Here is a 14,114-nt window from a genome sequence, read left to right as displayed (position 1 = left end):
ACGCTCTAGGTATTCTGCCCCGAATCCCATAGGAACTAGCCTTAATTCCACATTCGTATAGGTGAGTATATCAAGAATACTCATGTAGTTATGTACTCCACTCAACATAGAGTATAGATCTCATTAAGAATTTCTATTATCTCATCCTTCTGTTGCTGCAAAATTCATGCTTTCTTAATTTTTTTCATAGCATGTGCTATCAGTCATGACTTGTTATTACCCATTGAACATATTTCTTGGGATCTCCAGCCATGTAGGTCGGGTTACCATCACTTGTGGTATTTGGGCATTAGTCCCATCCTATTGGATGTGTTTAGGACTTTCTTTCTACTAATTTCTTTCGTCAAAAGATTGACTAATTCTTTATCAATATGTACATGATCTAATTTAATCATTCCTTTTGAGAGTAGCTAGCTCTCTAATAATTTATGTGTTTGTGCCTTAATAATCGTCTCTTGCCATTGAAGTAACGATTCTCAACTTTTGTAATAGTTGCAGCAATGAATTAACACTTCTGGAAACAGTTTCACCCACTAAGGGTTCTCAACTAGCAAACATCTTATCAACTAGCTTCTTCACTAGTTTTCTTTAGTGTTCTCATCTCAGATTCATTCCATAGTGGATTGAGTCAATATCATTTGTTTCAACAAACAACTCCTCCAGTGATGCTCAATGTGCAACCACTGGTCGCTTAAGACCCATCTTAAGGATATTTTATTTTTGTATCTTGTACCATTCAAATACAATATGATACTTGTCATTTGTATCTTGTACCATTCAAGTACAATAGGATACTTCTCATAATGTAATTCTAGAGTCATAATCTTCTTAAGGCACCTTATGACTCTTTCAATAGCTTGGCAGTGCTTCTCATCAGTCTACTAGTAAACTTGAATAAGAGTCTTACGACATGGCCAAAGTCGAGTCTAATACATTCAATGGCATACCTAAATGCTGCCAATGATGATCGCATATTCTGTTTGTCTAATACCATCTCAAGTGTTCTTGAAAAGTTTTACACTTGGATCATAAGGTGTGCTTGCAAGTTTACAGTCAAATAATTACATTTCCTTAAGAAATTCTCAACTTTGTGAGATTCATCAAAAGAATTCTCTTTTCTGATCTAGTAATCTTGAAACCAAGAATTACTTCAACTTCTAGGTCTTTCTTATCAATGTTGTTGATAAACAATGATTTCACATAATTCATAACATGAATCTTTAAACCAAATATGAGCAAGTCGCCTTCATAGAGTTATATGATCGTGCAAATATTATTTCCATGTTTGTGGTAAATACATTTGTCACATTCATTCACTTTATACTCATTCGATAGCATTAGAATGTCAAATTTTTCATGTCATTCATTAAGAGTTTATTTTAGACCTCACAAAGAATTATCAAACTTACAGATCTTGTTTTCTTGTCCATAATCGCAAAACTTTCAGGTTGTTTCATATAGATTTCTTCTTCTAGTTCACCATAAAAAAAACAACTTTCATATCCATTTGGAGTACTATCGAGTTACGAACAACGGCGAAAGGGGCTAGTACTCTTATGGGTATGATTCTAGTGACAGGTGAATGAGTGTCGAAGAAGTCTATATTTTTCTCTGTCTAACACCTTTAACTACAAGGAGAGCCTTGTATTCATCAACCGTACCATCAGGTTTTAGTTCTTTTCCAAAAATCCAAATACAACCAATTGGTTTGCAACCATGAGGCAAGTCAACCAAGTGTCATGTTTTGTTAGACTCTAAAGAATCCATTTTATCGTTTATTGCTTCTTGCCATAATATAGCATCCAATAAGGATATATCTTCTTTAAGGCTTAATGGATCTTCTTCCAATGTCTAAACCATAAGGTTCATACTCTTCAGCAATTCTTGATTTCTTACCTCTTCGAGGTTCTATAACATCTCGTACGATGTTTTCATAACTATTTCTGATTACTGAAATGTGATCAGATATAGTGCCCCCACTAGTTCTTAATTTTTAATAGGGAATTTAGTTTGCCCCTACTAATGTCGTGCTCCCACTAGCGCCCCCACCAGTAGCCCCACTATTCGTTATTTTAAGGGGTCAATATTTATATAGAAACCTCCATTGTTTAATTATATGCTCAATTTAGCATTTAGGTCATAAAACCTATATGATTTGATATTTATAACATACCTGATGAATGCACATTCATAGGCTCTAATGATGAGTTCAACTCTCTTGTGGTTCAGAATCCAAATATAATTTAGATAATCCCAAGTTCAAAAAATAAGACATGTTGGGTTGTCTTTTCTTCAAAAATTTCTTAACAAGAATTTTTGTTCTTAGACTTGAGTACTCTATTCCACATAAATTTCAATTTTCATTATAGAATTTGAACATATCAAGTGTATCACTTAACAAGAATTGTTGTTCTTAGACTTGAGTACTCTATTCCACATAAATTTCAATTTTCATTATAGAATTTGAACATATCAAGTGTATCAATTTTATTTTTCAAAATTCACAAGCATCAATATGATAAAATATTATTTTATGGGAAGTGATATTCACTAATAAAAATAATAATTACTATTATTTTTATCATTATCAAGTATTTAAAATTAAATACCACAATTTAAAAACTACTAATGTGTGTGTCCTATTTTATGTGGGACCTCCATGCAACGCCCTACTTTTATTATTTATTATTTTATTGAGATTAGATGTCTTTTTATAATTTAGTCGACTTATTTTGATGAGTGATATTTTGTTATGTTATACGCTGGTATTTACTAGTATAATATATATGTTATTTGGTGTAGAAATATATTTGTTATTTTGTGTGGAAATATATATGTTATTTGGTGTAGAAATATATTTGTTATTTCGTGTGGAAATATATATGTTATTTGGTGTAGAAATATATTTGTTATTTTGTGTGGAAATATATATGTTATCTGGTGTAGAAATATATTTATTAGTAGCCCCTATTGTATATATTTAATGGGAGAATATATTTAGTGTAACAATATATTTAGTGGAAGAATATATTTAGCGAAGAAATATAATTATTAGAATAAGTAGATTTGGGGGCTGAAATAGAAAGAAGAGAGTTATTGGGCCTAATTAGATTTAAGAAGAAAAGTTAGTATTATAAATAGAGGAGATATTAGGTTGAAAGACTAAGATATGCAAAAAAAAAAAAAAAAAAAAAAAAAAAAATCAAGAATTTGAAGAAAACAAGGTTTAGAGAGAAGAGAACAAGAGGAGAGAAGAACCAAGAGAAGGGCTGTCAATCGATAATTATAAGGTAAGGGTGAGACTATCATTCGGTAATATTAAGTCTGTAATTCTGAATTTGCAATTAACGTGTTCTAGGATTAGTTTGTGAGAATTTGCGAATTAGGGTTCCGAGAGAGAATTGATGATTAGATGATGAGAAGTTGTTAGATTGATGTAGAAATTGTGTACAGACCTTAGATAATCCATGGGTAATCATAACCATAGAGCTTGAAGTGAATTTATGTTGTTCTTGAAGGTTTTCATGAAAAATGGGTCAAATGGTGATTTTTGTTGAAAGGGTGTTTTAGTTCAAGTTTTATATGGATTTGGGTGTCTTTTCGTGTTTAGAAATGTTTAAACAAACTTTGGGACCAAATTTGGGCCTAGGGGATTCAAAATTGGGATTTTGGGATAAAAATGGAGTTTTCCCGAGAGCTATCTTTGACAGCATTCTCTGTTTCATGTTTTTGCATCTTTTTCACACATTTCAGTTTTGAATTGGCTTTAGGTGTAAACATAAAAGTTGTAGGTATGGATGTTAGCTTTCTAGTACTGTTGGTTTGACTTCAAAAGGATTTATAGAACTTGAGTTATGGTCAAATTACTGCACGTAGGTCACAGTGAATTTTTATGGACTTTCAGCACAACTTTTCCGAATTTAAAATGAAAACTGGTATTGATCGGTACAGAATTGGTCTTAGGCGTAAACATGAAAGTTTTAGATAATTTTGTTAGATTTCCAGTGGCTTTGATTTGACGTGAAAATGATGTTTGTTCTTTGAGTTATGATGAAAATACTACAAGAAGGTCTTAGCGAAATTGCACAGTGACAGCATTCTCTGTTTCATGTTTTTGCGTTTTGTTCATATGTTTCTGTTTTAAATTGATCTTTGTTGTAAACATCAAAGTTGTTGATAATTGTGATATCTTTCCAGTAGCCTTGGTTTGACATGAAAATATGTTGTGCATGATTATTTATGTTCTTACAAAGATGCATGATGAATTGTTGATACTTGAATACGATGTTATATGATGAATTGTTGATGTTTGAATATAATATTAATGATGATTTGTGAAGTTGTTATAAGATGATTTAATGTTGTTACTGATGATATATATAATCGTATATGCATTATGTGTTATTATGATGCTTATGTTGATGTGATGCTTAAGATGCTAATATTATCATTTGATATTGTTATGTTGTGTTTCTGATATGAAATGAATTTATAAGTGTTGCATATGCTATTGTTGATCTTTATTAAGATGTAAATGTCGGTCTAAGTCAAAGAGTTGTAAGATGTTCATGAAGTTTCTAAGACGTATGATGTTGAGTCCATGCATACTCATTTAAATATGAGGGCTTATGCCCTGAAGCTTTTGCTCAATGACGACGAGGGCTTATGCCCTAGGAGCTTTTGCTCAACGACGATGAGGGCTTATGCCCTAGGAGTATATTTATGCTCAACGACGATGAGGGTTTATGCCCTAGATTGGTACCACATGCATTTGCATCTTCATGATGATCAAAGATGGTTTAAGACGTTAAGAGTTGCATAGTCGAGTCTAGATGCATTGTCAAGTCAAGTTGTTAAGTTGTGATGTTTTAACGAATTACTTTGTGATGCCTGTTAGTATGATGATATGTGACGATGATTGTGACTGCTATATGATGATATATATTGCCAAGATGAAACGATGATGTCTATGTACTTGATTATAATTGTTAAATTATAAGATGTTTATAATGTTAAATGTAATTTATGATTTATGAGCTTAATATTATTGTTTGAGAAATCTCACCCCTTCTGCTTGAAAATGTTGCTCTTCGTATGGGTAACTTGCAGGTAACCAAGATTAGTTGCGGTCGTGAGTGGACTCCTCACAAGTGTGTGTCTTAGGTGCTCTGATACGTAACCGGATGAGAATTTTGTCATTGTTTTCTATTCCTTACGTATTACCTTATGAAACTTTTAAGGATTGTTGTTGAACTAAGATATTATGAGATTTTATGTTGAGGCCCTTGTGCCAAAGATTATTTAAGATGTTGAAATATTTTCGCTGCGAAGTTTTAAATATTACGTTGTTGGATTTTTGAAAGATAAGTATTTATTTATTCCGTTTACGATTTATGTTGAGGCCCTTGTGCCAAAGATTGTTTAAGATGTTGAAATATTTTCGCTGCGAAGTTTTAAATATTACGTTGTTGGATTTTTGAAAGATAAGTATTTATTTATTCCGTTTACGATTTTAAGAAAAGAAATGTAACATTCCGTTTACGTTGAGAAACTCTGATTTATTTTTGAAATTTTTATGTAGGGAAAACGGGGTGTTACACTCCACACTATTTTTTCAATTCACACAACATTTGATCAAAGTATAATTACTTGGTGTTTAATCTTCCAATTTTTCTTCCAACATCACACCAATGTTCCAACACACCCTAAACCCCATGTGCAATAAATCATGCATTTAATTGAATAAATCAAAGAGTTTAGATGCTACGTCTGTCCTCGTGAGTTTAGCTCAGTTGGTAGGGACAGTGCATAATATATGCAAGGTCCGGGGTTCAAACCCCCAGCCACCACAAAAAAAAAGATGCTACGTCTACATTTTTCCAAAACATGCACAATCTGGTTTTCATGAAAATTCGCAATGGAAGACAAGCATCGTATAATAGATCTCATCAACATGCAACAATTCTCAAAATACATGAGTAATAAATCTCAACCTCATATCTCAGACTTCAAATACATAAAAATAAAATCCAACAATAGATAAATGAAAATAAAGCATAAATGCCTGACACCCTATTAAAAAATTGTTTTATTCTTTTTAGGAAAGTGTTGTCTAATTGATGTTGGATATCCAAATATGAAAGGGTATCTATCACCATACAAGGGTAAAAGATAGAGCAAGAAGTAAAGCGGAAGGCATACATGAAGTATTCAACCATGCAAATTCTTCACTAAGTAATGTCATTGAACAAACAATTGGGATTTGGAAGAAAATATGGCATATATTATCTGATATGAGACCATTTCTACCGATGAAACAACAAAAGATCATAGATGCAACAATAACACTTCATAATTTTATTCGAAAGTGTGGTATTGAAGATGAAGAATTTAACAAATGTGACAATATTACAGGGTATATGATTGACCATAGAGAAGAACGAAACAATAATGAAGACATGGGTTCATTTAATCCAAGAAGAGTACAAGATGGAGGCTATATGGACAGAGCTCGAAATCGAATAACAACCGCGTTGATTGAAAATAGAAATCGTTAGTGTTTTTGATAATTTATATTTCTAATCACGAATTATTTTCTAAAGTCTTTTAATATGTTTATGATATTGTTAACCTCTTTTTAGATCATTTACATTTTATAAAAGTATTTCGAGAGATACTTTTATACGACAGTTAATGAAATTTTATTCACATTTGTCTTCTATTTTTAAATATTCACTCATTTATATCATAGTTTGCCCTAAGTTTTTAAAAAAGTGTTTTACCAAACAACTTTTAGCTTAAAAATCAATTTGAAGATTAAAAATAAAATTACCAAACAACTTTAGCTTTACTTCTAAAGCAGTTATTGTTAGTCCTCGCGAGTTTACCTCAGTTGGTAGGTACAATACATAATATATACAAAGTTCGGGGTTCAAACATCGGCCACCACAAAACAAAACAAAAAAGCGCTTATTGTTAGCTTTGGCTTCCAAATAGCTTAAGCCCTTAAAAAGCTAGGCCAAACATAGGCTTAAAGCTTTATTAGAATGTCCAATTGTGTAATTGTACTATTGTTTCTTCTAGACTTTTCCAAACAAAAACAAAAACAAACATCATTCGTGTGGACAAAGAAAACTAAACAAACTCCCCAAATTGAAACCCTAACCCCGTCCGCCTTTCTCGCCGTCATCTCCTTCCCATCCCATTCCCCCGTCAGGCAACCCAACTCATCCGTCCTCTTCGTCAAGAAACCCTAAAATCCTTCAATCTCAGAGAACAAAATTTCAAAAGGGTTCATTTTCTTGATTCTTAAGCTATGGTAAATTCTTATGCTTCTTCCTTCTTCGTTTTTGGTGTTTTTTTTTTCAATGAAACGAGATCAAATTGTTCATTATGGTTTTTTTTTTTTGTTTTTGTTTTTTTAGCTTCTTTGTATTTAAGAATTTGTGAAATTGTTCCTTTTGGGTTTTCTCTATTCTGTTATTAGATTATGTTTTAGAATTTTGAATTGAGTTCCATGTAGGTATCAGTTTTTAAGATACTTGGGGCACATTTGGATTGGCCTATTTTTTAAGCTTTTGTGTTAATTCATAAGTTCTCATTAACGAAAATTGTATTCTCATAAGCTATTTTTTCATAAACTAGATTGACAAGCTTATGAATAGAAGCTTATTTATTTGCATAAGTTGTTTTGCATTAGCTCAAAAATAAGCCAATCCTAACGCCCCAGTTTATTTTGGACGAAAATGTTGTTATTGAAGTTTTTTTTCCATTGGCTTTTATTTTGTGATTGATTATCATTTGGTTACGAGTTACGACTTATTCAAAATCAATTTTTTTTTCACCACAAAACCAAACACACTTCTTTATATTTAAAAATTTGGGATATTGTTCATTTTGAGGTTTCTCTGTTATCTCATGAGATTAAAGTTTAGACTTTTGAATTGAGTTCCTTGTAGGTATTAGTTTTTAGGAACTTATTTTTCTTATTGTATTGTTATTTGTCTAGCCTTGTAGATTAATTTTGGATGAAACCATTGTTATTGGAAGAAAGAAAAAAATTATTGGGTGGTATGTTTAGCTTGTTTTAACCCTTTTGTCTAATTTGTTGTGATTATTGTTCAGGCGTAGCTTAGTTTGTTTGGTTTCACTTTAGGAGAGGTGTAGAATTGTTTTTGACATTGTTGAATGTTTTTCCGTAGAATTGATTTTAGCTTAAATGTATTCAAACATATAACACTTCACATTCAAATCACTTTAAACTCAAATCAATTTTACAAAATTCATTTATTCAAAATCAATTTTTGTGACCACAGATCCAAACACACACTTGGTTTGTTTGTGGTTTCTAATGTTTAAGACATATTAGGAACTAGTAATTATTAAATGTTTGATGTTTGTCCCAGTTAGAAATAGCATTACAACTTTTAGTGCACAGTAAAAATTGAGAGATTCTTCCTTTTGGATTGCTCTATTTATCACATGTCGAATTGAGTTCCTTGCAAGTATCAGTTTCTAAAAGGATGTTTTCAATGTGTTGTATTGTATGAAAAAGGTCAACCTAGATTTATTGCCGAGGAAAATGTTTTTAGTGAGAACTTATTTTCATTAGCTATTATGTGAATTCTGTAATACTCGGTTGTTTAGCTTGTGTATCTTTGCATTGTGACCCTTTTGTCTAATTTTGTTTTGATTATTATCATTTGGTGATAGTTTAGTTTGTTGGGGGTTCAATGGTTCAAGTCATAGTCGTAACTTCTTGGGTGCTTGTGCCAAACTGAATGAGTAGGGAGCTCCAAAGTTGTTTCAAAATGTTCCTTGTTTCTAACGAAACTATGAATAAATTGTTTATGCAGGCTGCAAAGATTCTCGCGAACTTGATTGTGATGGGTGGGGGAATCTTGGCAAGAGCAGTTGTTCAGGCATATCGTCAAGCCCTTACCAGTAAGCTTTACAAATCATTCCTCTATAAATTTGAGATTTGTTTCGTAAAACATAGATGCTTGCCAATATACTATTACATTCTGAGATTTCTAGGCATATGTTTGGTTTCACTTTGTATCTGCGTCCCAATGTCAATTTGAATGTGATTTTGAGAAGCAGCAAATTAGACGTTAAAGTAACGCATAGTGATACCGTGGGTTTATAAACAACTTGTTTTTCATGGATATAAACACAATATGGAAATTTCTCGTTCCTAAACGAAAATAATTTTTAACACTTAATAATTGCTTGATATTTTGTTGTTTTTTCTATGTTTAGAATTTAGGAGCCAAGTATTAAATGTTATAGATATATTGGAGTTATGGTATATTTGCTATCTGCCAATTGTTGGTGTGGGATTTCATGGGTCATTTTGAGCAAGAAATTATTTCAGTGTTGTTAAACAGTCACGTATAGAGCTATTGCATAGCAGAATTTCAACAAATCGCTATTGCTCCATGACACATTATTTAGTACAAAATATTGTGAAATAGTGACTATAGCGGCACTATAGCATTATTGCGTAACAGAATTTGAACAAACCTCTGTTTTCCGCGATCTACAATTTGACAACACTGCTTTTATTGTTGTGGCAATCTAGTTGAGATGTTGGAATCCCTATTGAATGTAGCTCCACATGTCCTCTCGGTTCTGAATGAAACCATAGTTTTTAGTTGATTGAGTTGCATATTGTGAGAAGAGCTTGGAAGATGAGTTAAAACTTCATGTTCTACTTTTTCTTTTTATTATCTTTGATCTCTAAAAAGTCTTTCACATGCCTTATGTGGCACAATTTCTTGTTCTTTTATAGTATGCATGATTTGCTCCTACTCGTTTAACATTGAGAAAATATTTTTGTACCACTCCTTAAGGAGAGTGCTTCGGGATTTAGATGATGTGTTGAGTTGAGGGGGATTAACAGGAGGATCGTATTATCCCCCCCAAGAGACTAGTTCGATCCAGGGCCATTTCAGTTTGATTGAATAAACTGAGTTTATCATTCGAAATCTGTACAGTAAGAGTTTGATCAAAACATTAGTTGTACACTGAATTTTAGACTTAAAGGACTGTAGTTCGTAGTGAAGAGAAAATGATTGAAACTTGAAACTAAATTACTCAGAAATGGTTGATACAGTGATAGTTTTATAATTCCACTCTTTCTCAGGTCTAGTGCATCATAGTTTTAAATTATCAAACCATCTTAAACAGTTATGTCATTTTCTCGGGCTTTCTTCCTCTATGATTTCTGTCCAAATATTGCCCATCTTATTGCCCGTTTACCCAGCAGCATTCACATACAACATTGCATTTTTAACTGATGTTTACAAAGTAGTTTATCTAGAAGTTTTGAGATACTCCACAGTTACATTGTTTTTGTAGCAGCTTCCCAGTTTAGCCATGGTACTTGTTGTACTTGAATGCAGTTGGTGATATTCTTTCGTATCCGCGAACCTATTTGAATTACAAACTCGTCACACCTTCTAATGTCAGATGATTTATCATTGCAATGGCAAATCCATAGTCATTAAAATGTTTGATATGCCCTCTTATCTTGCTGAAGTCTTCAGATTATCATTATGGGACTTAATTTATGCATAGACCTTGAATGTTAAAGTGGAAACACTATATAAGCATTACTAGCAAATGGATTGATATAGCATTCTAATTGATTTTGATACGTTTATCTCCTTTTCATCTTTTCTATTGCTTCTGTAACTTAATGCTGTGGTGAGTAAATTATTGACTTCATTCCTTTCTAACTTGGCAAAATTTAGACAGAATAAGTTGATTTTCCTTTTCAGCCATCTTTTTGTTCTATTATGTGGAAACATCTTTGGTTTTAACACTTGATTGAAAAAGTTGGCACATGGATCTTTTCTTTACATTGTTTGATTTGATCCATGTACATTAATGATTCGCCAATCTTTGATAATACGCGACATTACTTTTTGAACAACATGAACGACATAGGTCTCCAAATTCCAATATTACATCTATCTATATTATGAAATTGCTCTTTAGGCTTCCAATTTTTCTCCCAGACACCCCGAAAAGACCAAAATACTCCCAACGGCAATTAACTGTAGTTCGCTCCCCCATCGATAGGTAATTGCCGTTGGCTCCCCCAGTATCACTCAATTGTCATTGCACCTTACAATCTATTTAAATGGGTAAATAGCTTGTTTTATAAATAGAAGGACTCGAATAAATGTATGAAGAGCCTGTCTTATAGTTGTTTGGGTAAAGAGCTAACCAATTTAATTCGGTTTGATTGTATTGGATTGTGCTTTATTAGTTTGGTGAAAATATGGATAATTCTTTTTGTTTGCAGCATTAATTAACATCATACGAAGTTATTGTATGTTGTTGGAATGACACTAAGTCAAAATTTATTGTCCAATCAAACCGAATTGGTAAATAGTTGTTTCTTGTAGACAAATCAAACTAATAAAACCAATCCAATCCAACTCTTATAAATGGGTAAATAGCTTGTCTTATAAATGGATTGTAAGGTGTGAACGGCACTTAAGTGCCGTTGAACTGTTAGACTCAAATTTGCAACGGCAGTTAACTGTCGTTGGGGAGCGAACGGCAGTTATCTGCTGTTGGGAGTATTTTGGTCTTTTTGGGATGCATGGGAGAAAGATTGAAAGCCTAACGTAACGAGCAATTCTCCTATATTATTTACTTGAAAGTTTACTGTGGCTGTTTCCAGTACCAAAATTCTTTACATTTTAGTGACTGCTAACTCTTCTCATTTTCTCTACGTTATGTTGTTCCAGATGCCTCAAAAAATGGCGTTGCACAAGAAACAATACAAAATACTATCCGCAAAGCTAAGATTACAGAGCAAGAAGCTCGGCAGATTCTTGGTGTTACTGAAGAAATGTCCTGGGAGGAAATTACGAAGGTCAGTATATTATCTGTGCCGTTGCTATTACCTATTTTTTCATGGGGTTTAAATATATTTTCATTCCTATAAGGTTAGCATTATGCTCTGTATGGTCAGTTTTGAACAACTTTGTCAAATTTCGTGTTACTGTGGTCCTAACGCAAAGAAATTGAGTTTTTTTTATTAACAATTGCTTTACGTTACCAACACTGTAACCTATAGAAATTGTGTTTTAATTTTGTATAAGAGTCTGATGAGGGACTTGAAACATTTTTTATTACGGCAGAAACAAATAATATTTTTATAGACTAGAAACTGTAAATTTTCGTGTTCAAAAACATACTCAATCCTTGTTTTAATATTGTCTTGGATATAATTGTCTTTGTGCAGAAATACGAGAAAATGTTTGAGAATAATGCCAAGAGTGGGAGTTTTTACCTCCAGTCGAAAATTTATCGGGCGAAGGAATGTCTAGAGCAGACACTCAAAAAAGGAGAGGGTGATGGAAACCCTAGTTGAGGACTCGGTTTTTCTCCATCAATTTTGCGCCATCTTATGTGGTCATTTTGGCCACCATGTTGTGTACGAATTTATGCAATCATAAACTAAATTCATTCTACTATAAAAATTATTTGTAAATGTGTAGTTGGGAAATTGGGAATTTACTGCAAATAATGAAAGCTATCTGAATAGTGAATGAACTGCGGCGATTTTAATGCTTTTAACATAAAATGTCGATCAAAATGATATTAGTAGCCAAGAATATCAATGGTAAGAAAACATGTACGTGTTTTTGACTATTAAAAAATTGTTATGTATGTTATGTTCATTAGTTTCATGCTCATCATTACGGGTTTAACTGTCAATGCCGATATTGTTAGGTTAGAAGTCTTCTCTTAGGTTCGTGATTGGGACCTAGCAGTAGTGTCCGAGAGTTTCAAGTGGTTTTACCACTTCATTTTTAGACCAAACAGAGTTGTTGCAGGCTGTGTTTGGATATGTATCTCAATGTATAAGCTATCTCTCTTGATGAATTTACAATTTGTGCTTAGACTGAAATCTACTGATGGCATTAAGCTAATAAATGTGTTTGAAGAAATATAAATTCACATCCACAAGTTGAGAAATGAAACCAAACACACTCCATGTTGAAAAAAACTTGAGAATTGTTTAAAAGATAGGTCTAGCTGTTATAATAAACTCTTCTAAATGTTGAATCTTCAATGCTTATGAACCAACTCTTGTTGGTTTTATATTAGCTCAACTTACTGATACTTGGTTAGCTAAGCATGTTTGGTATCACGGTGGATATGTCAGAATCAGAGTTATTCATCGTGATTTTGCAGAAACTATAACATTGTGATTATACCACTATGATTCTGGCATATATATCGTGATATCAAATACCATGATGTCAAAGAAAAACAAATACCTTTTATACATCAGGAGTATATAAGTTCAAATACAATCTTAAAAACAAGTACAAATACAAGGCAAAATGAAAATAACTGAGACTTAGGATATGAAATTATGAGGAACTGGGTAATTTATTTTAGGATTTATATAATGATATGTACTTCAGTACACTGATATTCAATGGAAACTTATTATCTGCTAGATCACCCACTTTTGTAAGGATTGTTTGAAATTAGTAGTATAACATAAAAAAGGTGATCTATCAAATGTTAGTATAAATGTATGTAACTTACATTTGTATTTTTTTCTTAGTTTGTGAAAATAGATTAGATATAATTTCAAGTGCTCTATCTAAAGTGATCCAAATATAAATTTCAAACTTTAAAAACATCAAAAATTGTACAAAATCAAAATGTATTAAATATTTTTTTTCGTTTTTCTAAGATAATTTATTCTTGTTGACTCGTAGTGTCAACTTTTAGTATATTATATATGTTGCTGTTATTTAGTTTGTAATAAGTTATTTAACACTATATAAACTAGCGTTAAGACGGGCATGACTCGTTTGTCGGTCTTTTTATTGCGTAAATGTGTATAAGTTACGAACAATTGTTTTTATAAAATTTTGATTTAGATTAAAATTAAAGGTATATATATTTTGTACTTTTATATTTAATAACAAAATATACTTATCTTTTTCAATGACACAAATAATATAGCAAGTATAATATAAATTATTATCTTTTGAATGACACTATATTCTCTTTATATTATAGTATATATAAATAGTAAAGCATGGATAAAAATTGATTAAACCGAATCA

At 32.0% G+C, this 14,114-nt stretch overlaps 1 protein-coding gene across 2 annotated transcripts; it reads left to right on the top strand.

The window, feature by feature from the left end:
- The first annotated feature begins 7,060 nt into the window (after positions 1–7,060).
- LOC146914433 (mitochondrial import inner membrane translocase subunit PAM16 like 2-like) lies at positions 7,061–12,572 on the top strand. 2 transcript variants are annotated; one of them, XM_085717301.1, is made up of 4 exons: positions 7,061–7,318; positions 8,856–8,943; positions 11,766–11,893; positions 12,266–12,572. In XM_085717301.1, the coding sequence occupies exons 1-4, from the start codon at positions 7,316–7,318 to the stop codon at positions 12,392–12,394; spliced, it is 348 nt and encodes a 115-aa protein (XP_085573427.1). In that variant the 5' UTR covers positions 7,061–7,315; the 3' UTR covers positions 12,395–12,572. The 2 variants fall into 2 exon arrangements, with proteins under 2 accessions (XP_085573427.1, XP_085573426.1); XM_085717300.1 differs by lacking the exon at positions 7,061–7,318 and having other exon boundaries at positions 8,835–8,943.
- Positions 12,573–14,114: the final 1,542 nt, after the last annotated feature.

The sequence above is a fragment of the Medicago sativa genome, chromosome 6 (genome assembly GCF_051527215.1).
Source record: "Medicago sativa cultivar Bolivia chromosome 6, Bolivia_mono, whole genome shotgun sequence".
Lineage (NCBI taxonomy): Eukaryota > Viridiplantae > Streptophyta > Magnoliopsida > Fabales > Fabaceae > Medicago > Medicago sativa.
Note: the sequence above shows the minus strand (reverse complement) of the source record. Positions and strands in the feature narration are given on the sequence as shown.

What these genes read in the sequence shown, in the direction of transcription:
- LOC146914433 (XM_085717300.1), top strand. Translation starts at nt 8,835, where the DNA reads ATGAATAAATTGTTTATGCAGGCTGCAAAGATTCTCGCGAACTTGATT. An exon ending in ATATCGTCAAGCCCTTACCA is followed by an intron (nt 8,944 to 11,765) that starts GTAAGCTTTACA and finishes ATGTTGTTCCAG; the next exon opens with ATGCCTCAAAAAATGGCGTT. An exon ending in CCTGGGAGGAAATTACGAAG is followed by an intron (nt 11,894 to 12,265) that starts GTCAGTATATTA and finishes GTCTTTGTGCAG; the next exon opens with AAATACGAGAAAATGTTTGA.